At 35.4% G+C, this 27,418-nt stretch overlaps 1 protein-coding gene across 1 annotated transcript in view; it reads right to left on the bottom strand.

The window, feature by feature from the left end:
- Window positions 1-27,418, bottom strand: part of RALYL (RALY RNA binding protein like) — a 407,383-nt gene that overhangs the window by 205,122 nt on the left and 174,843 nt on the right. Inside the window, exon 3 of the mRNA XM_072851214.1 lies at window positions 5,770-6,048. Coding sequence (XP_072707315.1) covers window positions 5,770-6,025 — 256 coding nt within the window. The 5' untranslated portion in view covers window positions 6,026-6,048. The remainder of the gene's footprint in view (window positions 1-5,769; window positions 6,049-27,418) is intronic.

Consider the following 27,418-nt stretch of genomic DNA (forward strand, 5'->3'; position numbering starts at 1 on the left):
TTACAATAGTAATTGATCTCGATTGAGAAGGTATTCAGCAAATAGCTATATGAGTTCAGCAAATTTAAAAGCCATCCCTACAATAAGCCAACATTTATGGCATCTCATGGGTTTTATAGGTTTGTGGATAGGTTTATGGATAAATAATTTCTGCTTATTCAAGTATTTGTGCATTTAAACATATATTTTTGTTTAAACTTACATGATAATGATAATTCCTTATACAGCATTTCACATGTGTGTTTTTGCTTTTGCTTAAACACTATTCAGAAAAATGTAGATTATTAGACCAGAAGAATACAATATTCTTTGAGGTACAACATTTAAGTGTTGAAAACCATACAATATATAGTTATTATGACTTATCAAGACTTAAATACCTTGCTATCTAAGGTTTACTTGCACAGATAATTACATGCATATTATAGAGTTACAGCTCTTAGATTATTTACTCATGGTGCAATGCTGATAAGTACAAAACATTAAAATTCATCTGCAAAAGTTATGACAAGCCAAAGAATTTTCTATGAAGCATATTGCCCTTTCTGGTCCAGTAATGTGAACTTGCAATATCCAATCTTTTAAAAGTATAAGACTTGAAATAAATTTTTAATATATAATTAATTATTACATGTATGTAATATATCTTATTTTTAATGTCTCATTAAAATAGATGTTAAAATACCAAAACATTCCCACTTTTTAATTGTATTGGTACAATCTTTGGGGTTTCTCTAAGGCAGTCATTGTCCTTGGCTGGAATGTTTTGACCCACATTAAAACTTCAGTCTTTACAGACTTGCCAGAAGCAAAATAAGGAACCTTTCCAGTTGCTTATCCACTATACACTTTAAAACAAGGTAACATTGCTTTCCTGTTATCCTGCATAGGTATATCTTGCTATTATGGTAGCTGCAGGTAGGTCCGTAAGAGTAACAGGATTGCTTCAATAAGTCATGAGTTATGCTCGTACAAATGAATGTCTTCTAGGATTGTTGTACTTGCATGCTACTGACTGAAGGCTGATAGCAAAGTTAGAACTGAACAATCACTAATTCAGTTTTGAATTTCCTTTGTTAGTATACCTTTGATTTAAAGCCATCAAGGAAATTTTTATAGGTTTGTCATTTTTCATGCCAAAGTGAATTTTTCATACATGAGTTCAGTAAAGCAGCATAAGTATTTATTCTTTTTATATACAAACATTCATGACATAATTAATGTTGTCTGGTTTTCAGATTGAGGTGAAGAATTGATTCACTCTGGAAAGTCCTAGTTCCGCAAATATATAGTTAAGTCTCTCAGTGTTGCTAGACATTACAAATATAAAATAGAGAAGATCTGTTTTGAGTAGAGGCCAGGGAAACAAAAGGAAAAACAGCCCAATTGTCACATCAATTCAATTTACAACAAAGGTATATGTTGAGTCTCTCTAAAGACTCTCTTTATTACCTGCTCTTCTCCTTGGATGTTTTCTACTGGGTAGTCATCATTTAGAAAGCCCCTGCAGGGCTTCTGTGCTTCTCAAAAGGATGTGCAATAGAATATGTCACCCAAAATAATTATCTGCAACCACCATCTTACCTTAGGCTACATGTCAATATGCACTCACTTGGTACTCGGAGACTGCATCTAATTTAGACCTGAAGGCAGACATACGTGAATAATACTTACAGCAACAAAACAGGATTGAAGCTACAGTGGAACTAATTTATTAGTTAAAAAGGGCATCAACCGAAGAACTACAGTGTCTTTCATATTCTTGGTACTGTAACCTTTTTCCTTTTTCTCAGCATCCAAGAGTGACATTCCATGATGTCTTAAAGAAAGCAACAGAAGAGACCAAAAGTACTAGCCTTGCAGCATTTAACTTGCTTTCTCAAGGTGCCTGTGAGGTGGCTCAACTCTTATTCTGGTGCAAATCAAAACATATTCTGAGGTTAAAGGAATTACGGTGGTTGAAAAATGTGCATGAAAGAGGAAAAATAATTAGATCATATAATTATAAAATATAAGGCTATGAACTATAAACCAAGCAAATCAAAGGGACATTATGATGTAGAAGTTGCTATGATAGCTATACCAGAATTTTAGATGGAAGCTGTTACATATATTTGCCAAATGCATAAGGTAAACAGGAATATATAATATAAGCTTACAGAACATTAAATGCCTTTTACGTGGTATTTGGCTTCACAGAATTCATGTGTGTTTGAATGGATAAAAAAGTTAAATATCATTGCTGTGACCCTTGTGAAGAACTACAAAGGCAGGAGAAAACATCAGGTGAAGAACTGTATTCTCCATCATGTACCCAAAAGTTTCATTCTTGCTGCAGCTCGCTTCTCAGCCCACAGCTGCAATGAGGGACTTGCACCATTTGCTTTGGAGCAAGCAGGTCTCTAGTCCTCCTGTTATCACAGTGGGGTGAAATCATCCTTGGTAAAGCTTATGGATAGACTCGGTATTTCCTCAGAATAATTCCTATTCACCCCATCTCTTTGCCCTGTGTGGCAAGGAGGCAAATATGGGCAAATGTTCTCTAACTCGTAGATGTGTTTAAATGGATGAAAAACTTTTGAGGTGATACAGCAGAGGGGATTATGTGGGTGTTTTCCCACAACTGGGAACATGCAGTTTTGTCCTAGACCAACTTGAACATTTTCTTGGCTCCAGCCTGAAGTAATTCACAAAATAATAATTGTGAAGTAGACTCCTGTTCTCAATACTGACCTGTCCCTGCCCTGCTGTGGGCCAGGAAAACATGTTATTCCCATGAAGATATAATATCACTTCAAGAAACTTCACTGAACTTCACAATAATAGCAATACATTTTTTAAGCATGTTTTTTTGTGTTCCTTTACGATCTCTTCCCCACAGCTTTTCAGAGCATGTTGGACTTCATGGGACAGAAAACTTGGAAATAACCACACAGCTCATGAAATCCATTTCCCTGAAGTTACAATATCCATGGCATAGCCATTACACATCACTGGCCACCAAACACATTGGTAGGACCTTGAAAGTTGTCCAAGGAGACCAGCAGGCCAATTATAATGACCCACAGGAAGCTGGCAAGACTGAGGGCACTACCAATGCTTTAGATTTGTACTTCTGAGGAATTTGTTAAACAAAATGCCTTGTTATGTACCTATGGACCCTAACACTTTGGGACTCCACCTCAGAAGAAACATTTAGACAGGACTCTAATGCACACCATTAATGCGATTCCATTGCCTACAACTGGATGGGAATTGCAGCAGTATGTTCAGTGAATTGTGCAGCACTGTACACAGCTATAGGAAATTACAGGTTCAATTTTTAATTTCAGTTGCATACACATTAACAGTTTCTAACTCATGTATAAAGGTACTGTAGAAGATATAATTTTGAATGGCAGGACTCCATAGAAGACAGGAGCTAACATAAATGATCAGTTTGCCAAAACCATGAAAGAACTAATGTAGATTAATAATGCAGTCTTCTTATGTCATTCCTTCTTTTGTGAGGTACTGAGTACTCGAGTGTATAGTAGTATCAGGCATATACTATGGGGTTATCTTTTTCAAATATTCCTTTGTTCAAACAGCTTTCCAAAACTGACTACCATCCAGCCCTCATTATATTACTAATATATTCTAATTCCATTTAAAATAAAATTCAGCTATGCTAATCAAATTTATTTGTACATCTGTAAAAGGCTTTTCTTGTCCCCTTTCCGTACCTTGACTTGATATAAAATCATATGTTCTGTTTATTTCAGAATGCAAGGCTCTTAAGGCAGAGAACAAAGTCTTTTTTCATTGAGTAGTTTCACAGTAATGAGTATACCTGTTACTTCATTCCATTCAAATGCACAATTTTCACTTAAGTTATTCTTCTGGGTCATAATGCCAAGAAGATTTTGTCTATCAGCTCCTCATTATTTTGAGGCGATTGTTAATGTCTACTGCTAATAAAAAGAATTCATAGAAATAGTTTGTCTAATGAGAAGTACCACTTTTACAAACTCATTTTGTTTGTCAGACAATACCAATGACAACTGCATTTCATACACAGAAAGAGTAAATGAAGTTTGGAATAGCTAAAATAAAATTTCACCTTGCTTATTCTTTATATTCCTTGATACATCAGGAATTGAAGCATGAAATATGCCATCACAAGACTTTGCAGAATAATCAAAGTATTTTAAGATTATACAGTTGAAACAGTATTGAATAAACTTTTTGTTATTATTAAAAGATTTGAACAATTCAAGTAATTATTGGTCCCTTAATTTCTTCTACAACTTCACTTACCTTCTATACAAAGCACAAAAGTACTCTGAGTACAGCAAGGGCATCTCCTTGTACAAAGCACTTGGTATATTATAGATGCCACAAGGAATACTAAAAGAGACTAGCAACAGTAGTCATAGTAATAACAGATCTATTGCCTTAGGAAAACACAGTTTAAAAAATCTGGTCAGACCAGTGTGCAAGGAGCTGTAAATAATGCACTGATGGCATTACATGGCCTATTGCTCGGAGACCACTGCTCCAGGAAACATCTAATAATGCCATCCCACAGACTGACTTTGCTGCCTTGCTTTATCACTTAAGTTCTTTTATTTCACTCATATATATAACTATTCCTAAAAAAGTTGTAAAGTAATTTCCCCTAAAATGTAATTGGATTTCTTTAATCTGTTTTTCTTTTGAACCCAAAATACAGGGGTTATAAAACTTAAAATTACTGTTGAGCAACTGTGACAAAACAACAACCCATCTAACACAAATACGTCAATTTCTACAAATAATCAGAAAAACAGATTTCCACAGCCTGAGAAATTGAAAATGAATAAGCCATATCCATTCTTTATGTCTTGTTACAACCAAAGCACTAGCTACACTTCACCTTCTCCTGACATAGCCATTACACACATGGGTTTGGATCTGAGCAACATAGTTCAGACATCTAGTGAAAGATCTTTGGCTCCTACCAAACAGCTTGCTGTACTGTCTATCATTACTATATATACGACAGATGAGGTTAGTACTGTACTCCAGATGATTTTATCATTGACAGCCTCCATATCTAAATGTAAATAGCTTTCAGTGGTAACACTTGCAATAAGAAACAACTGGGCCTTACATAAGCATTCATGACAAAGCACTAGAAAATAAAAATGTTACACTTTTTTTTTTTTTTTTTAATTTGGAGTTCAGATGAACAGTGTCCACAACATTATGCGGGAATAACTTCAAACTAAGTTTTTCATAATAAACTTCTCTAAATAAATAACAGCATTGCAATTTGATTTGGTACAATTTCAAGGACTAACAAAACTCATTCTTTTGCTTCTGTATAAAATACGACATACCACTGGGCTGGATATTATTTTAAACTCATTAAATGCAAGATAACAACATCTATTAGATGAGTCTTGTTATATTACATTAAACCTACTAACTAGAATCTAAGAGAAAATACTTATATTTTCCTCACATGAATACTCATGTTCACTGCAATGGGATTACACAGAGATGTATAAAGCAGTCAGAAGTGATGTGTTTAATAAATCAGCAGTTTATAGCACTAAACATTTTGTAATATCTAGGTAACATCTAATACTTTGAAAATTCTGCCAGATCCAACATCCTAGAAATACGCTTAGATGGAACAATGGCAAAATGTAATTACTAGTCTCCAAGGCACCAGCAGCAGATGATATTTCAAATAGAAAGGAAAGAGAAAACAATATTTCAATTATATGAACAAGCCCTTACCTAGTGGCTGCCCTGCGATGATCCTGGCATTCTCTCCCGCCACTGCAGCCCTCGCATGCCTCTCGCTCATGTACTGTACAAACGCATAACCTTTGTGCACTGAGCAGCCAACTATTTTCCCATACTTTGCAAAGATTGCTTCAATGTCGCCTTTTTTGACAATGGCTGTGTTTAGATTGCCAATGAAGACTCTGGAGTTGATGGACTTCGGGTCGTTCTTATTGGTGACGTTGCTGGTCTGTGTTTTGCCGGTCATGGTTGGTTCACTTGGCTTTAACCCTTAAATAAAGAACAAAGAGAATTATGTTTCAAAGCATACAGGTATCCCTGACTTTGGATGATTTTTCCATCAATAATTCACTTTTCATTTTTCACTTAGGATGAACCTAGACGCAGAAGGCTTATACTTTCTAAAAATGATTATCAATAAAACCAAGGTAGCACATTTTAAAATACTGTTGATAAGTCAAATTAAAACTTCTTATTTTTATAGACATAAAATATACCAATACATCTCTTAATACAATGCTGTGATAGTGGACTTTTACTGTAATCATATGTGGATTTCTGCTTAGAAATTCAGTATTGACTTTTTAAGTACCTAGCCATCTAGAAACTGCAAAGCAAGAGAATGAATCTTTATCTTATGCCAAAGAAACGAACATTCAAGGCCATGTAGAGAACAAACTCTAACAATGAAAGACAACTCTGCTTTTGTTTGGTAAGTGTCAGGCAGAGCACATTTCTCAGCAGTTAAATATCATTGACCATTGTGAGGAGTGCAGGGCAGGTAGCATACAGTTCTTTACTGCAATCAATATGTTTCTGTCAGAACAATTTTCCCTATTAATTCAGTACAAAAAAGAAAAAGAGAAAAGACAGGTGAAGCACAAGTGGCTTATGTTCCTAGAATTAAAAAGTATGAAAACAATCTTCTTTAATTATAGGAACACAGATTTGCTTGCTGCTGTGCTCTTTCCTCTGAGGTCACAAGTCTAAATGCATCCTGGCATATCTCAAATGGAAACATCCATATCATTCCTGGGAAAGATTTGGCAAAAGAAAAAAACCTCACTTTTTGTGTTCATCTCACCTCCCACTTCTGAAGTACACCTGATTTTGTTAACATGTATGCAAATTCTACCTGCCAGCAGGTCCCTCCATTCACATCAGTTTGCTTAGGTGGAGGTAAAATGAAAGAAATTGTCCCATGAGGGACATGGGTTTTCTTTAGCTGTATTAGACAACAGAAATGTCAAAAATATGCATACCTCTACATAGTGAAAACTTATTTTGTAAGAAGGAGGTCATTTAGACAGCAGTCAAATATAGGCCATCTCTTACAGCTAAGAATTATGTTACTATTTTTTAACCTGTTCATATGTTTGATCATATCACAGTAACAGCTCAGGCAAGAAGAGAATCCAGTTAAATACTGCTCACAGTTAAAGCTCAGTTCATTTCTCAAGATGAAAAGGAATAATGACCTCTATTCTGGACACCTAAAGCTTGACACTAACTGGCAGAAGTTTTGTATTTTAAATCAATAGCTACCATATATTAAGCTAGACTGACAAAAAAAGAAACCATTGTTACTGAACTCCACACAATTCCTGGTGAACAAAATGGTCGTAGCCACAGCCATCAGCACTTCGACCATCTCCATCACACAGGATCCAAACCCCACCCTTCAGGTAAGAACGCACAACGGAGACATGTGGCCAGTTCTCCCACATCCTAGCAAACGGTCTGCTTTATAAAAGAATGCATGCAGTGGAGCTATCAGTCAAATAGCTTTCACTTGCTTAACAACTTAATATGACAGATTCATATTACAACATTTAGAGAAAACACTGTAGAAAACAAGAAAAAATATGTTTTCTTGTAAGTTTATCAATTTTAAATACATTCTGGAAACACAAGATACTGTATACATGCACAAATTTCATGATGGAAAACCAGGAAAACTGCCTTGACCAAAAGCCTCTGAGCTTTACCATATGACAGACTCAATACTGTATATTTCTAGATTGCTGTGAAGATCATGGATGTTAAAGTCATGTCTATATATAGGTAACCTGAATATTGTGAACAGTCATAATAGTACACTTGTTACCATAATAGTTTGAAGATAAACCACCTACAAAACATAAATATAATGCACATTGAGCTCCATGTTGGCATAAAGTAGACTGCTGATATTGTCTGAGAACTAGCAAGTTTAAACCCATCTTAGATATAACTATATTTACACAGGAATCAAAGTGACAATAGCATAGCCATGTTAGCTTAAAGAACCCTAATGACCCAAACTGAAGAGGTAACATGGCAGAGTAGCTAGGCATAAAGATAAAAGTTAATGCAGTCAAGTAGCTGGTGAACAGGGGACCACTGGCATCCCCTGTGGTGCCAAGATGCACAACATTTCAGTGTACAAATACCACTTCCGTTGGGGAAAATTAACATGGACAGTATTGTGTTCATCTTTGTGAACATCCAGCAAAAAAGCTGTATCTGTCCTTATATAATTCTTAGCATCTTGTTGATGTCAGCTGTGTACATTTATCAGCTGTGTAGCTGAACTGATTTTACTAAACTCACAGAGGTAGTGTCTCACAAGTAAGACCACTGGTCTAGAAAGCAGTAGACTTGGCTGGTAGACCTGTCTCTTTCTCTAGCCTGCCATATGACTCTCAGTAAGACACATTTTTCTGCCTCTTTTTCCACTTTTTAGACTTCAGACTTGCTTTTTTTTGACTAAGAGCTGTCTCTCAATGTACCTTTATATACCTTCTAACACAATGATGTGACCTCAGCTAGTACGTTTGGGCACAATGGACACACTAATAATAAAAATGACAAGGGGACAAAATCTACAGAAAATCTTCTGCCAGGCAAGACTTGCATGAAAATTATACACAACAAAACTCTTTAATTATTACCAGCACAACTGTTTTCAAAACACCAGAGTACTACACTCTGTATTCCTCTATTGTTTAGCCTTTTAACATGGGATTTAGTGTACCATTCCTTTTTTTATTTAATAAAAATTCTCATTTTATTTATGCCCAGTTTTGCTATGCACTAATTTAAACAGACTTTGAATAGGACATTGAATGTTTCTCTCTTGTAGTTGTTCTTTGCAATGCAAATTTACAATATTTTTATAACACAAAGAAAAGTAGTTGTCTGGTGGGTTCTCTCATATTCAAATAAGCAGTCAGGAAAACGTGCTGCAGAAATTCAAAGGGAGAGAATAATATTAACATGTGAATAATTGAGATTTGATTGCCTTGCTGGTCGACATACAATACTATTGTGAATATTTCATAAAAATCAAAGATACACGGGATCTTCATTACAATGAGAAAGAACTTATGGTTAGTTTTACACCTCACTTACAATTTTCATTGTGAATACTGAATTATACCTATCTTCTCTGAGCTATCAGCAAAATCACAAACATTGTAACTCATACAACCACAGAAATAAATGAAATAGTGAGAGAAACATATCTAAAATCATCTCATTTCCTTGCAGCCTCTAATAAGGTGTCTTGCTAATTTCCTATTATTGCAGTGACCCTTTCTGGCAATAAATATCCTCTATATGCCAAAAATATTTTTTAAGAAATGCTTTACGAATAGCATCTAGCTGTCAGTACACTTCATTACATTTATTTATTCAATACACTTCATTATATACAGCATTGTTTTATGCTGTAGCTGATTTAATTATTCCATCCAGAACTAACTAGTTTAAGTCTTGGTATACTTGAACATAGAAATTATAAATTAGACTGTTTCAATTACTGCATAGATCTCTGGTTCGAATAGTAAAGTTTGCAAACTTGTTTTGAACATTAAAATTTCTAACATGTTAAACAGGAATGAAAACGTAAATTACTAAAGTGAGATTCCTATTGTCCAGCACAAACACGGGATAAGTCTAAACCAGTCAATTTGAAGTGCTCAAGAGGGAGGCAGATTTTGAGCCCTGTCTTCCTTCACTTTTCCAGCATTTCCTGAAGTTCAGTTAAGCACCAGCATGACAAAGCATTGCTTTGTGGCTGTGAAACTCATCTTCAGTCCATAAGATGAATGTTTGAACCCACATCTCCCATTTCACAGGAGGTGTTCCTCCTGGGGCTCTGTGGCTAACAGCAGAATAGTGAAGACAACGATCCCTTTTAGAGTTGGGCTGTGTCCCAGTACAGGGAAGAGCACAGGACCTGAAGCAAAGGGAAAGGGAGTAAGCTGTCCAATTGTACATCCCAGTAACTCCCAGGCATTTCTTTGGGAGGTGGGGGCAAGAAGGGACCATGATAGTCTTATTGGACCACTGCTTCCAATGCTGTTTATGCATTTTACCAATGACTCTTCAGAGGAAAATGTAAAATTTGTCTTTGAAGAGGCAGCTTTTTGGTCAAACTGCAAAGCGATTTGGGACATATGGAGACTTGAGGACCAGAGCTCTTTGAAGGGATTTTGAGACCGATTCACTTCAGCACCTTCCTAGTCATACAACTGTTTCTCATCTTAAAAGACTGACTGGAACTCATCAGCCCCGTTAAATTCCTACTGAATACTGAAAATTTGTCTCTGAAATTATCATTATGCATTTTCCTATGCTGAATAGACCAATGAAACCAACCTGTAATAATTCCGTTAGAAATAAAATCTCAGATAAATCTCTTTAAAAGAGGTTAGGAAAGATTTACATTGATGGTTTGGGGATTTTTTTTTAGTAAGATCTATACTCAATTTCGCTTTTAAAAAATTTGTCTTCAACAAGTTTAGTAATATTTTCAGGAGCTTCTACATATTTATGTGCTTTTATCTTGGAGCTATTTTCTTCCCTTTTGTAAATAAAAATTTGCTTCTTTTAAGCAAATAGAAAAAGTCTGTATATTTAAATGAACTAAATATTACTTGCAGTGACTTTAGGAAGAATGAAGGTCTACTGAGGAAAAACTGAAACAAGAAAACTGAAAGTCTTTAAAGAAAACTGAAATGCTTTCTGAAAATACGTTAGAACCATGTTAGTTTTATAGAGAGATTTAACATCACAATTCTATGTACTTATTATTTTTACAAAGAAAATGTTAGGAAAAATGAAACATGCTTTCATTTCCCCCCAAAACCAGAAATTCGCTTTGAGATCATGTCTAGAGCTGAGCCAGGAAATAATCAACACTCTGTATTAGATCTATGTGATAAGAAAAGACTAATTCTGTGGAGAAAGATTTTTAAATATGAAAATTCCCATCATTGGCAGCTTATTCTAAGCACCATTAAATGCCAAATCTTAATTTTTGCTATTTATAATGATAAAGTTTGCACAGTAAGATGCATAGTCCACATTTTATAATTACAAATCCTTTCAAGAAAGACAGAGAAAGACCTAAACACACATGTGGTTGGACAGTGAAGTCTGTCTCCACAATGAAATCCACAGTAAAAAGTACAGACTGTAAAAAATTAATTGCTAGGATGTTTGGGGGTCAAGCTGAACATGGGCATTCTGGCAAATATCAAACATCATGGTATTGATCCTCAAACAAAATGCAGCACTATAACACGTAGTCAGTCTCTGACCTAAAACACATGGTGCTCTCTTCGGCATTTCCAAGAAATTTATCTCTGCTCTTCTATTATCCAGCCTCAGATAATACCTGAACTTTTGTAAATATCAAGATTCAATCCTTGTTTTAATAGTTGAGCTTTTCTGTGACTTAATGTCTTTAAGGTTTAAGAATCAATAAATATTAAAATGTTTATAAAGAAAAAAAATGTAAGGCCATAATATATTTTCTCTCCTTTTGAATTACTTTTTAGCAACAGAGACAACATTAATACTTTTGTAGTGTAGCATACAAATTTAAGATGTTTAAACATTTGAAGTGTCCTTCTGTGGGTGAAATCTCCTACAGCATGAATTTATCTTGCATTGGTACTAATATTTTATGGAGAAAATTCAATATTCATCTTAATTCCTTTAATCAGCAGTCATTAAAAACTATTTTATCTCAGCTAAAATCAGTCCTTGACAAATGTCTATAAAATTTTACATACCTGTTGGAAGTAAGAATATTGGATATATCATGGGGGGAGGGAGGGAAGGAGGGAAAAGAGAGAACAGAATGCTATCAGATAAAATGTATTTTGTCTTGGAAAATCCTTTCTTCTTTATATTTTAAATTCATTTTTAATGAATTACTATATCTAGGTCACACAAATAAAGAAAAAACTTATTCATAAGATGGTTAGTTAAATCCACATCAAAATATTCTGGGCTTTTCCAGTCCTCATTAAAATCAAAGAATCTGCTTCTCCTGTCTCCCCCCAAGATATCCTGCCTTTTACATTCATTTTTATTTTATTTTTTATGGTTTAGCTTTAAGTTTTCCTTTCAATTATTTTTAAGAAGGGGTTGACACATCATGTCTATAACACAGACAACACTCCCTTCAAGATGGCATTTCTGGAGCCATATAAATGACAAAATGCATCAATACTTGCTATGCCACATCTTGTAGAAAATGAAGGACTAAAAAATAAAATTATGTAGCAGATTGCACTTCATCTCCTGTTGTCACTCTTCTCAAAGAAACAAATACTCTGTCTTTGTGGAAGGTGAAGAAAATTTATCTACTTAAAAAAAAAATAATTAGATGTTAATAATACCATACAGACAAATACCATAAAACACATTTAGGAATACATTATTTTGGGTTAGTTGTTTTAATCATTTGAAAGAGTAAGGAGGAGATGCACACCCTGTCTCAGGAGCAGCACCACCTCCAAGGAGGGAGAGGAAAGAGGAGGAGGTCTGAGGTCTGTACAGGTGGACAGAAGCTATACCTTTTTATTGCCCTGCACTTGCTTATGGTGCTGGGACCTTGAGACCTATGCTGCCCACCCAAATGGGCAGACGAAAACGAAACCCGTCAGTAGAGAGTTATGGGGATTTTTCACTCCCATTCACATGCTCTTTGTTCTCAGGATATAGAAAATAACCATACATAATCATGTAAAGAAATGCAGATCCCAAATATAATTTTTTGATGAGCACTCAGATATGGGTCTCTTTCCCCCATCAAACTTAACCCCTGTTAAATACAAGGCTTTCTTTATTTATCAATTGTAAAATCAAACCATAATCCTGTTGGCTAGGATAAGAAAATAATTATGATAACACATACCAGTATAGCTGTGTAAATAATACAGTGAATTCAGGAGAAAACTACTAAAATCAAATCTAAAAACAAAAATTAGACTTATTTGTGATTCTAAGTGAAGAAGAGTTTGAAATAGGGTAAAGATGTTACACTACCTATCTGTCTAATCCCATAAAGAGGTACGCCCTTCCAGGGAATACCCAAGAGACCTGGAAATTGAGGTCACTTAGCAAATTCTAGAATGGGACCTTCGGTATTATCCCTCAGGTAACACCTCACCTATTAAAATGTCTCCAGTAGAGAGTGCAATCGCGATATCTTGACACTAATGCTAGGCAGTAAAATAAAGGGTTAACTTTCAAACTTTTCTTAACGTGTCTTGGTTACAATCTATGTGTTGGATATGTCTATCCAGGAAACTAATAACCGAAACTTTTCATCTTGGGATGTGCTGCTTTTATATGCTGTCAGTCAGGCTCTTGGAGATAGAACTGAGTAAGATTTTTAAAATTTATTTATTTTATTTTATTTTTAGAAAAAGGCAAACAAAAGTTGGTGACTTTTCCCTTCACTTCCAATATTTTGACCAGATCTATTTGTAGCCAACTATCTCATCTCCTCTGAGTTATCATTTATCATTTATACAGCAAGCTATTTTAATCTTCCCTCATCAGTCATTCCTGCTGGCTTCATAATAATTTTTAATGCATTTCTGACTTTCTACAGTTTCTGTGGCCTAAATCTGTTTTCAGTCTTCAGTTTTAGGTATAGTGACAGTAACAGGACTGCTGTCTTTCTCTTCACTTGGTGTCTTGGTGATACTATGGACTGCCTAAAAACAATCATCTTAGCTATATTTGCTGTCGTATGGCATTTCAAGCTAATCTTGTGTTCACTAGGATTGCTTGGTCTCATTTGGCAGTGTTGCTTCCTCTGTGTTTTTGCTTTCTCTTCAGCTTCATATCACTGTGAGGATTAAATGATCCTTGGCAAGTAAGACAGTCTCCTACTATCATTTTTATATTTCTAACCTTCCTAATAGACTTCACCAATTTTCTCTGCTCTCAAGGGAGTTTACAGTCTCAGAGTACAATGTCTTCTGAAATTTTAATCAGTGAATTGTTTTAATGTTTTAGAATTTAAAGCCTTTATTTAAAACCAGGTCTAATAAGGATACCTGTGGCATGGTTAGATGTTTTCCCTACAACACAATTCTCATTCCAAACCTTCTCTGTTATGTACTAAGCTGTTTTTTGGGACACATGACATTAAATGTAGCTAGGCTGATATAAATTAATTTTTCAAATTATTCTTAAGGGGAGAAGATTATTTTGTCAAATTTGTCATGCTTTTTTAAAGTAGCATCCAATCTTTATTGCTTATGGAATTGCTATAAGTGACTCATAGATGGACTATTTCAGCCAATTTTATTCTACTGAAGCCTCCGAGAAAACTTTCAGTAACATTATTTTGATCCCTATGTTTCCTCTATTATTTTATAGGAGTTTGAAATTGGATTTGAGGTATGTCATGGTCTAGGCTGCCGAATACCAAACTAGAAGTCAAGAGCTTCCTAATTGTAATCCTAGCTCTGGTACAGACTTAATAAGAGGCCTTATGGTCAATATCATAGAATATGGTCAATATAGAATAAGGTCAATATCATAGAATCATAGAATCATAGAATGGTTTGGGTTGGAAGGGACCTTAAAGATCATCTAGTTCCAACCTCCTTGCCATGGTCAGGGATACCTTCCGCTAGACCAGGTTGCTCAAAGCCCCGTCCAACCTGGCCTTGAACACTTCCAGGGATGGGGCACATACAACTTCTCTGGGCAACCTGTTCCAATGCCTCACCACCCTCATAGTGAATAATTTCTTCCTTATATTCAATCTAAATCTACCCTCTTTCAGCTTAAAGCCTTTACCCCTTGTCCTTTACATGCCCTTCTAAAAAGTCCCTCTCCAGCTTTCTTGTAGGCCGCCTTCAGGTACTGGAAGGCTGCTATAAGGTCTTCCTGGAGCCTTCTCTTTTCCAGGCTGAACAACCCCAACTCTCTCAGCCTGTCTTCATACGAGAGGTGCTCCAGCCCTCTGATCATCTTCATGGCCCTCCTCTGGACTCGCTCCAACGGGTCCATGTCCTTCTTCTGTTGGGGGCCCCAGAGCTGAACACAGGACTCCAGGTGGGGTCTCACAAGAGCAGAGGGGCAGAATCACCTCCCTCGACCTGCTGGCCACGCTTCTTTTGATGCAGCCCAGGATGTGGTTGGCTTTCTGGGCTGCAAGCGCACATTGCTGGGTCATGCTGAGCTTTTCATCATCCAACACCCCCAAGTCCTTCTCCTCAGGGGTGCTCACAATTCATTCTCCACCTTGTCCTCTTTTGTCAGAAACTGGCAATAATAGTGATTATATTCCAGCTCAGTGGGTTGTTGCATGAATGTAATGAAAGAATGCAAAACACTGCAAAAATGCTGTTGGCACTAGGAAGTTTAATAAAAAATGTACAGTTTAATAGAAAACATAGGACTTTGTTTTGAGGCTTAGTGATATCTTTGTTTTTCCTGTCCATACCACTTATACCTGTATATTTCTAAGTATTTTTCTGTATTTTCTGTTCATGGGTATTTTTTACAATGTATCTATCATCTCCCATATTAGTTGATCAAAATCATTATTTGATTTTTCATAATGGAGAGGGATACCTAAGAGTACTTGAATTTCATAATCAGAGGCAAAGTATAATCACATTTTCTATTGCATTCGCTCCATAATGTCCCTCTCAGATGTCTGTCTTGGAGATTTATGCCAGATGACCATATTGTGCATCTGATTTACAGAAATAAAAGCTAGTACTGACAACCAAGTAATCCTGATATCTGACTCTCGCTCTGCCAGTAACTTTCCCAAAACGATGCAGTGAATCACTGGCGTATTGTGCTTTTGTTTTATGCATCCCATTCTTTTACCCCATTTATTCAGCCTGGCTAGATTTTTGTATCGGTCATGAGTGAACTGCATCTTTAAAACCCAAGCACATCTGCAGGCAACATGTAGTAGACTGTTACATCCCTGCAGAGCCTTGGGTTTATTCCTTAGCCTATACAATACATCCTGAGTCAGGAACCCAAGGTAATAGGCTATCATTCACCACAAAAGACCTGAATGCCTTTCTAGTCTATCTGGAAAGTGTAGTCTATCTTTTCACACTCTGAATATCATGTGCATATATCAAAGTTTAAGATTACAAAGGCAGTCAAGAAACAAGAGATATTCTCACAAGTGAGGATATTCAACAAGACATTTGAAATTCCTTTCCTTGATAGACCTTACAGTTTGTTGTGTTCACAATGTGGCAATGAAATATTCCACATGGGATTATGAAAGTTTCCATCATCTATATATACAGTATACAGGCATCTGATGAAGAAAAACTTAAAGAAAATTTGAATATGGATCTAATGATGTTGTTAGAATCCTAAAGTCAGTCTTGTATTTGGGTGTGATTTCAGCACCTTTTTCCACCACAATCATGCAATCATGAGCAAGGTTCTTATAAACTAGATCCATAAACTCTCCTGGGCTTCTACCATTTCATAAACACAAATCCAAAGCTATCTGTGGAACTGTTCTTCCTCTAACATCTCATCCTGAAGGCATCTCAAGTTTAATTGTGCTTCAGTTTCTGACATTAAAGCTTAACAAGTAGTTTCATGTTCTGCAGAAATATCTTTAAAATTTTTCAAGACTGAGTGGCTTGATATATATATATATATATCATGTTTAAAACTGCCCAAATTCACCTATCTTGCCTGCAGAGACTATTTCAGTAATTTTCCTTTGTCATGACTACTAAGGACACAAAACTCAGTGTGGTGCCATTCCCCATGTTTTAACTGATAGTTCAACATTCTCTGGGACAATGGAAAACTTTATTCGATTCTCTACTGGTGAAAATTAGAATGTGCATTCTTGGTCTCCTGGGTGTGTGCCTTGGCTCTCTTGGCAATCAATGTAGCGTGGCTGCTTCAGGGTCTTACCCCTACATCTCTCTTCCTAGACAATCTTCAAAAGCATTTGACATTTACTCTGTAGTGAAATCTATGGGAATTTTCATGCCAAAGCCTTACCAGGCACTTATCTTTTACTGCAAAAATAATTTTAATATCTGGCTGTTTGTTTTTCACTCCTGTGCTGAGACATGGGAATTAAATTAAACTTAGCACAGTCACATTGCCATTGTTACTGAGAGATCACAAAGCCTGTGGTTCCTATACTATGCCCCACACCATATAAAAAATCTGCTAGATAGTTTAAGAAACGTGTTAAAGGCAATGTCTTCAAATACTGTATCATTGAGAACCCCTGAAATGATACTCTACTTTCATTTTTCTCTTTAAAATGCATTGTATATAGGCACAAAAAGTCTTATCTGTTCCCTCTTTACCATTTTGTGAAAAGCAAAACAAAAATTGGATGAGAAACTTTTTTCCAGTATTTCTCAAGCTTTGTAGTCTCAGCAGTAACTTTTGCTGCAGCAAGTAGATACAAGTAAGATTTTAATTTAGTCTAGGATACTAGTATGTCTTAGTGAAGCTGTGATTTTACTCTAGCAGACATCTGATGCCCAAACACAGTGATAATAGTCCCTACTCAGATAATTGTTTTATTTATATAATGCTCTTTTAGAGACTCATTTAAGCAAACACAATGAAATAATACAACAAAGATATTTTCCTAAAACATTATCTGAACATTAATCAACCACAGTAATGCAGACTTTTTGATGCAAATCAAACAAAACCTGTTGTCAACATATCTTTTCTAGCAGTATGTTATTTGAGCAAATGGTGATTTTCCAGGACAGCACCTAATAATTTAATGTCAGCAGGTACCTCGGCCTCTAGGATCCAAATCTGTGTACATTTGAATGCTCTAGAATTTGGTGCTGGTTGCATATTCCTGGTTTTGGTTAACCCTTTGCAAAGAGCTCAGAAAAAAATCAGTTGATATTCAGATATAAGTCTAAAGTGTCATTCTCTTTTCTTGTACTGACTTCTTGTATCATAAATGTCATATTTTCATTGCCTTACTCCTATATCACCTGTCTCATATATTCTCTGCTTCTTCCCATGTCTACCTTACTCTGCTCAAGTCCATTCACGCTGTTTCTTACTCGAGTCCACTTTGTTTCTTCCATTCTGCGGAGTCCTTCCTACAGATTTTCCTCTTCCTCAACCTTAGAAGAGTGACACTCATATGAAGTTTGTCACAGTACTTTTGTTTTCTCTTCCTATGCGCCTACCCAGTAACTGGCTAATTTATTTGTACCAGAAGCTTTTTTTTTGCTTGCTATTATTCTATATTGTACCTAAAAGATCGTGGTCTTGCAAGCACTGAGACCAGCCACATGTGAAGCAAACATAATCTGTCATTCTCTATCAGGAGCTGACTGTGTTACCACTCTGAGTGAAATTGTGGTCCTGCCAAAATCAGTGGCAAAAAAGTAGAATTTTAACTACAATTAAATGGAATTTTTGCCTCTTAATGTGCTTCAGAAGGAACAGCACTTAGATCTTTCAGCTGCATAGCTTTTTCAAAGACTGTAAAAGAATGATTCTAGTAATACAGAGTATGTAGTACATTGCTTTTTCTCTTTCTTTCCACACTGTAGATACATATGGGACAGGACAAAAAAAAAGAAAAAGGAAAATATTTCCACTAAATTTTCAAAGTGCAAAGTGGATTATGATTTATTTTTAAGCCAAAAAATACCAACCTGCAAAGAACATTTTTAGCAACCTCAGTAGAAATCATTAAATCCAGAATGTTTAACATAAATATATTTCATATTATCTCCCCTGTATCACAGCCGATTGGACAAATTTGAGTGTAAAGAAACCTCCCTGTGAATCTTACATTTAAATAATTTATTCTATTGATTATACTCAATCTCCAACATCGTGCTGTAGAGCTGTAAAGTATCTGATAGGAGTGCAGTAAAAACTGGTTAAAGCAAATAATTTACAATGAATAATTTATCCCTCAAATGTTCTACCCTGTAAAGATTTTTCTATAGCTCTCGCTGTCATAATATCTAATGTCTGGTCTAATGGATGATATTATTAGAAGGATTCATTATTAAAGTAACTCTTCTTTAAAGCATAGCATAGCTTTAATTGACTTAACTGGGACAGGAAAGGGTATAAATTGAAAGGAGAGGGGTTTTGATGTTTTTGTGTTATTCCCCCAAGTGAATCTGAACAGATGCACTTTAACTTTTGTTATTCGACAACTTGCAATGACTAAGGATTTTTCTTGTAAATATAGATCAGTTACAAACAGCTCTTTGACACCACTTGAATTTCAATATTAAATATTCTATATATTCCTTAATTTTATCTAGTTTACCTAGATTTAATTTGATCTAGTATGTCCAATATTATTGTTTGCTTCCAATTGACTTTTAGTGTGTTTCTTCCACGAGGGTTGCTCAGAAAGCTCTCAAATAAATGTTAAAAAACATTCACACCAATGAAACTTGGCTACTCAAAGCTGAAGTATAAAAAGACCACAAAAGCAGGCAAAGCTAATTATAACTGTGTATGAGATCTATGGAAGACAGTTGCTTGTGTTATTTCACTTGGCTTAAGTGATCAGCTTTGGCAGCTCAAATTGATTATTTTCAGTCCATATGATTTTATCATCCCAACTAATTACAACACATGTGATGCTGCATGCGCTTAACTTGGTCTTGTCAACAAATATTAATTATTTGACAGAGCTAATTATTTTGAAACTAAAACATACTCAGCAGGGACCACACCGGTCTTTTAACATGCAAGTCTCAGTTCCCCAACTACATTGCATACAACATACAGCCTTTGATTTCCGTTAGTATTGTTAGTTATTTTCCTAATGTGATTATGTATTCTTATATTCCTTTTGGAAAAAAAAATCCTACTAAAGAGCATCTTATTCCTTTTCAAAAGTGTATAGCTGCTTTGTTAGCAGTACACCACCAATTCCTACGTATCTCATTTGTGTAAGTGATGAGAACTGTCATATAAGGAAGGATATGCTTGTCAATTCTTGCACATGTTACATCAATCCCTTTGAAGGAAACCGTAACTGGAATTATTTTAAATTCTAAGAGTAAGCTGTAGCTGAGTAACATCACTGACGTCATCATTAAGTTGTGCCACCTAAAATAGCCTTTTATTATTTTTATCCATCCTTGCAATGTTTTCTCTAAAACTGATTGCATGTTGATTACAGATGTTCTGATAAGTTATTCAACTCCTGATTATTTGGGAAAATACAGATGTTGTGGAATAAGAAACCAGAATGGCAGATCAATAGGTACAGGTAACATTTTGAAGAGAAATTGGAATGCACCTACTTTTGTAAATTAAATCTTTTAAACTAGCCCACTTTCAATATATGTAAGAATTTGCTTTTAAAATTATCTGTATATTTATGGAAAAAAGGTACTGATTTAATGCTTTTTACTGTTCTATTTTTATATTTTTCATTGTAGAAAGAGCTAGGACCCTTAAGAAATGGTGTTTGAAGAAATGGTTACTAGTTCCTTATTTCTTTTACTTTAATCAATAAGTGACTTTCATCCCTATCTTTAATATTTACATAAAGGAAATTTAAGTGCTAACAGCTTCTAGAAAAGCAAAAGTACCTTCACAACAAAAATGTTTGTCATGGTTAGGAGAAGGATCTGGATGACATTTCACCACGTAGGTTTTTCTCAAAAGTGATTTCCTCAGATGTTTCCAGTAGTTTTTATCGAGCTATTTCTTTTTCTGTCTGTCAACTCCTCTAAAGGGTATAATAAAAAACGAGTGTAAAGAAACGCATTTAAGAAAGAGTGGAAAATTGCAGCCATCTCCAGTTTTTATATATTGGTAATCTAAAAATAACAACTTACTATTTGATGCATTTTCCTGTCTTTAAATATTTGGAAAATGCTCTGAGCAAGCCACCCATTCTGAAATGCTGAAGTTCTTTTGGACACTGAGGACTTAACTACCAGTGCAAAATGAATTGGGAGTTCTAATGTATGCACACATCTTCAGAACAGCAACAAATTATGTAGATCTGCACTAATTCTTGCTTTCCTTGCTGCAGCAGTATAGCAGAGACCTGTGAAATGCTGTGACTAATATCAAAGGTAAAGTGTAGACTGTAGGATCTAAGGACAGTAAAGAAGTCTGACAGAGTCAAAAACCTATAAATCCTCAGGTGTGTAACTTACGCATTTGGACTGCTTGACATGAGTATGAAGGGATACATTAATCTACATGAAAGTATGAGTAATACACGCAGTCCAGTCACAATAGCTAAAGCAGAGATTTGAAATAACCTTGTCCAGAAGAACAATTGCTTTGCAAAGCATAAACATTTAGAAGTGTTTCTGCACAGTTCAATCTCTGGCTACCAAGACAATCCCTCCAAGAAGTTCCATAGAAAAATGGGAAAATATCTAATGTAACATTTAAATCTGCTAATATGTTGGATGCATAAAATTATCTCTTACCCCCAGATCTTGTCTTGGAAAAAGAACTACAACATAAAAACTCAAGACAAATCCTATTCTTTGCAGGAGACAGAACTTGACAGATCTCCCCAAATGGAGAAAATACTGTCCTCTCACTCTAAGACTAACTTGCTAAATTATGGTTTAATTTTAAATACCATGCAAAATAGCTTTAAAAATATAATAACCTGAACCTCCTATAATTAAATTTATTCCCTGACCACCAGAGCTCTATGAAAGTGTATCACACCTTCTTTCTCTGTTTTTTTTAAATCTCTGTGACTTCATTCCCCACCTAAACTTAAATGGACTGAGAACTGAAGAGAAATACCTTCAAAACAGTAGAAACTATGTATTTAGTTGTGTCCTTGGTTTAGGAAGAAGTTTGAAGTATTCAGAAACAATTAATATTCTAACCTCTTTGATGTGAAATCCTGAAATATTGAAGGATCCGGAGGAGCAAAATATAGTGGGATTAAGTAGAAAGTACTGTTACTAATAACAATGGCATTGTGGAAAATGATGCTTTTTCCTCATATCCTGAAGATTTAGAGGACAACTCATTTCCATGTGCCTTTTCCGAGGAAAGTTTCATTTTTGGGAAATATGGTAGGAAGGAGTAATTTAAAATAATAATTAAGAACAGAAAAACAACCCCTGACAGTTTAAAGGGTGATTGCTACAACACAGGGTGGGAATGTAAGGTGTAATCATCTTTCCTATCTGTATATGTACTGTTCTATCTTCGTAAAATATGCAGAAGTAATTCCTTCCATTTTACTTGCAGGGTGTTTTTTTATATTTTAATTCTGTATAGTTAAGGATAAATAGGATGGGATTATTAGACTTCTCATTTTAAAATGTATTTCTAAATAAGTTTCCATCAATATTTAATTAAGTGATGTTGACATCCTAAAATATCCTAACATGATCTGTATCTAATACACTTAAATAGACATTTATAATTTTTTTTTTCCAGGGACTCATCCAGGGTGTTACAATTCACTGCTGCAAGAGAAAGGCATACTGCTTCTTCAGTTAAAGGAACTCTGAAAGGGAAAAGTAGGTCTTTAATTCTGGGGAATTTACAGTTTCTAACTGCATGTTTTCTATATAAAAATGTGTTGTAGCACAAAGTCAAGCAGATGTTTGCATTCAGGTTCTGGTACATTCCAGATTAGAAACTTAACCTGAAATAACAATCTGCAAATATAAGCATGCCACCCACCAAGAGCAAAGCACAACCTGTGGTTGTTAAAATAGTCTAGACAGACTGAATATGATTAAAACAAATGAGATGTCCTTATTACATTTGTGTCTGAGAGAGCTGAATGAATCTGCCAAGATTTTATAACTCACAGGCTTCCTAATGCTACTGAGAAGAAAGCTGTAGACATCGTCTATTTGTATAGGTGTCAGTCTCAGAAAAGGGACTTTCCTCAGCTCTCTTGGTAAGACAGGTTGATGCATCTAGCAGCATATGCAATGCAAGACTGGAGTTATGAGGAATTCAGGCTCCATTTAACAAAAATTTATGAAACATTTTATAGAACTCAAATAGATTCTTTCTAAAGAGTATTTTTATTTCAGTCACTAAGATATTATATTTTTACTTTTAGCCTTGGATTCTCACATGAGTAAAAAGAATGCAAGTTTTATTTGGACAGATTTGGACACTAATTTTAAATGTGTTCAATGATTTACTCTGATTTTTTGAAACAATACTGTATATCTTCTACTGCTGACAATGTAACTTCTGGCCTATAGTTAAGGTGACTTATCAAATGGTTATTTACATACTTTTATAGAATTACCTATATCTATATTAAATTGTATTTGATTTCTCAGGAACCAGGGCATTTCTACCAACTTGCCTGACTAAAGTATCATAGATGCTAGAAAAACATTTATCTCTGCCTCTGTATCCCTGTTTGTATGAAAAGTTCCACTTTATAAAATTATCATAAGTTAAATTTGATGATGGAATTTGTTATGAACTATGTAGTGAACTTCTTCACAAAGCATCATCGACAAAAGCATGGCATATATGTATAAAAATCATCTCCTGATTCTTGGCGTTAGTGCTACCATAAATACTTTCACAGCTTTTGCCTTCATCCTACACTTCAGTAAGTAAAGAATGAAGAAATAGATCCACATGCAGTCATAATTTTCTGTAATGCAAATATGTCCAAAAATAGAAAAGCGCATTTCCATGCCACCTATCTGAACAACTACCTAGCTACCTTTTCAGAAAGATCTTGAGACCTTTTTATTGTTTTTTTCCTTCTCTGTGCTACAAATTCACTAAATCTATAAGGTAAATAGCAGAAAAATTCTGCTGAGAATCTGAAAATATTAGCACTCTCTCAGACAACTCAACTGTAAGGATTATAAAGCAACTGCTATGAGCTTGGTTAATGATCCTCTAAATTCAAATACATATCCTCCTTCTCTCTTTCAATGTATAGTTTATGAAGTCAAATATACACACTTTAAAGACTTTATTATACAAATGTTGAAGAGATGCATAACAAACTTTTTTCCAGCTAGTAAGATCTAAAGAATCTTTAGAAACTAACATAATTTGCAAATTGAGGTACATTTTTAAGTAGTCTGTTATTATAGAATCAACTAAATGACATAAAGGGTCCCAGAGAATACCTATTCCACCTGTTCTTAACAGAATCTGCTCCAGGAAAAAGCTGCAAAGAGTAGACTTTTCAATTTGCTGCTGATTGAAAGGAAAAAAGAAATATTTCAGGTCAATTTGAAACAAAAATATTTTCCCCCTCTCAAACCAAAGTGAAAAAATGGGGGAAACATATTGGCTTAGGTAAAAGCTATAAGACAAAACAAGACAGGAAGACAGACATTTTAAAACATCAGTATATGGGAAAATTCAATTTTGGGAAGTGTCCATCTGAAACGCTTTGATTTTTATTCTCTCTCCATTTTTCACTCTGAAATAATATGATAAATTCAACAAAATTATAAGTGCAGCTGCTTGAAAATTTTGCAGTTTTTCAGTGATTGTTCCACATTTGCAAAGTGGCATCACCTCACAAACATTAACAAATTTGCTTTCACAATGTCTCCTGCTGGGAAAGAGGTTCTCTATCCCAGTGTAACAACAGACTAGAAAAGTTCTAAAATTTAAGTAATTTTCTCAAAATATCTTTATAGACACATGGACTCAGCCTTAAGTCCTGATCAAGTACGTATACACAAATGTAACTCCATTCGAAATATAGCCAAACTGGTTAACAAAAAGACTTAAACGATAATGGAGAACAGTATAATGACATTATTCCATTAGATCTTCTTGCAAAACCTCTCTTATGAATATTTTGTTTTATTCCATTTTAATATCTGTTAGCTAAAGTTGTCACCAAGATTTTTTATTATTTCTCAAAGAACGAGAATGTCCACAATGATAGGGCAATTTTAAAAGGACGCACACAGTATCACCTACACTTGGATGAACCTTATTCCATACTGGACTTGCTTCTTCTGCATGGTTCAACAAAATTTTTTTTATAGAAGAGTCAGTTGAATCCTCCCCAGCATTTATATAGTTTATGGTTGCACAGTATGTACTGTGGGTATTTCCAGATGCTGTGAGGTTATATAGTATTTCAAAACAAATACTGCAGGCACCATACCAATTGGAGGCTTACAGATGGCTGATTGTGAAAAGCCATTAGAAAGTCTGAGTCCATGTGGCAGCAATATCCAACTGAAATAGTGCAATGAATTGTACCCACTGCTTATTTCATTTTGGCTTTTTTCTTTCCTTCTAACAGCACTCAGTACAGCAAACAGCCTTCCTGTTCCCTGTCACAACCTTTCAGGACAGACCAGTGCAGAAAAACTAAAAAGTAGAAAACATATCTGCATGACTTTCCTCATTGTCCAGCCTCTCCCAAGTTCCAAGTGAATTATTTTCCCTCCAGTGTTTCCACTGATGTTTTCAGAGAATGTCTGTGATTTCATGAGGCTGATATTGCCAAATATGTCATTTAGGGGATATAAGACAGAGAAAACACTGAAAATGAGTCCACTGGAGCATGTACCTACAGTGCAGAAAGAAGCTCTAGCATAATTGCTCTATGGGCTCTCACCACTGATATTTTGGGCTCTCATTCCCTCTTTTCATTCGCCTTGCCCGTCCTGACAGAGAAGAGAGGAGCAGGAGCTCTTCGCAACCCCAAAAGCACAGTGTCAGCCATGGGCACCCAGAGGAAAAAGGTCGTTCTTTAAAGTAATGGTGGAGCAGTCTCCTTATACCCAAAGCTCCTATTGATTTCTGTGAGGGTTTGGCATGCTGCCTGGTAAGTATAAAAGAAATAAAATAAAGACAGAGAAACATAACCATATTTGATAGAAATAGTTGGTTTAATAGGATTTCTGAAAGTCAAATAACATTTAACTTTTTGATCTCTCGTCATCACTTCCTACCTTCCCTCCTCATGATTTTTAACAGATGTAATAGCTTCTTTCTCTAATTTTCCTTTATGATCTCTGTTCTCCCACTGGAAAGGCAGAACCTCTTTATCTAAAGATGGTTTCCCCTTAAGTTGACTGCCACTCTGGGACCCAAAAAACCGAGGTAGTTAACAAACAAGAGAATTTGCTGCTGCCCAGCAACTGTTCTTACTAAATAGTAGAAAGATGTCACTGTGTCATCCACTAGATTATGAAAGCAGCCTGAGACTCGGTAGACCTCATCAGAAACTTCTCTGGTTTCTATTGTGTAATGTCACAGCAAAAGCTCTGGACTTCAAGCGAGTAACTGCAAAAACATGATATACTGAATTCAAGCTTTGAAATACTAGGGGTCTAACTTTGAAAGGAAACAGAATGCTCAACCCAGGGAGTATCAAAATGGTTAAAAAGCACCATAGAAAACCAAGTTGAATTCAGGAAAAAACATTTATAGATGGAGTAACTTTTCTCTCAGGAGTGTGAAAACAAGAAATGCCTCTCACAACAAGAGTCTTAGGTGCTCTCTCCCTGCCCAAGAAAAAGTTATTTTAATAGATTCAAAAGCTTCACTTTACATCTATGGTGAGAAATATTACCCATTTGTAAACATTCATTATGTGCAAACAAAATCCTAAGTTAGAAAAGCAGTAAAGATACCAAAACCTGCTTCATCTGCATAGAGTGCATCATATGCATCTGTGGTTGAGTGAATCAGGTTTTATAATAAAAATCATTGCTTTTGGTGATTCTTTTCTCCTTTGCTGGAACTGGCAATGTAAAAAAGAGACTGTAGTATGAGTGTGGACACTCAGAATAAAAGTAATGCCACTCCAGAAAATCTATTTCTTCCTCCTCTTCCTGTTCCATTGTGATGCAAAATGTGGTACTTAAGCCAAATTTCTCTTGGAACATAATCCCCATTTCTCTGCTTCTCATTTCATATAAAGTTTAGTCTTGTCCTAATTTGCTGGTGGGCTGATGGGCTTTTGTGTTGAAGAGTTTTTCCTCCTTTTCCAGGTCAAACACATTGGCACAATCAAGATCTCTTAGAACATACAATATTTTGGATAATATTACGTACCTTGAAGAATCTAGCCTTAAGTGCCCCAAATTTTGACACAAAGCCAGCAGATGCTTCTGATCTCTAATATTACTGCAACTCTCTTTCCATAGGAAAATAGAATAATGTCTTCCCCCAGCAATATGGCATGAGAACTCAGCTAATATAGTGGCCAGTGCCATAGGAAAGCTCATGAGGAAATGAAAAATTCTATATGCAAAACATGTTTTGAATGCAAAAAAGCCACTTTTTGAACAAATTAGAAAAAGTTATTGACTACTGATAATTAAGTGAATGCTGGCATCTGTCCTGGGAACTGAATGAAGCAGTGACCCTGTGGAAAAAAGACTCTATGGAATAATTTAAC

This window comes from Ciconia boyciana, chromosome 2, assembly GCF_034638445.1.
Source record: "Ciconia boyciana chromosome 2, ASM3463844v1, whole genome shotgun sequence".
NCBI lineage: Eukaryota > Metazoa > Chordata > Aves > Ciconiiformes > Ciconiidae > Ciconia > Ciconia boyciana.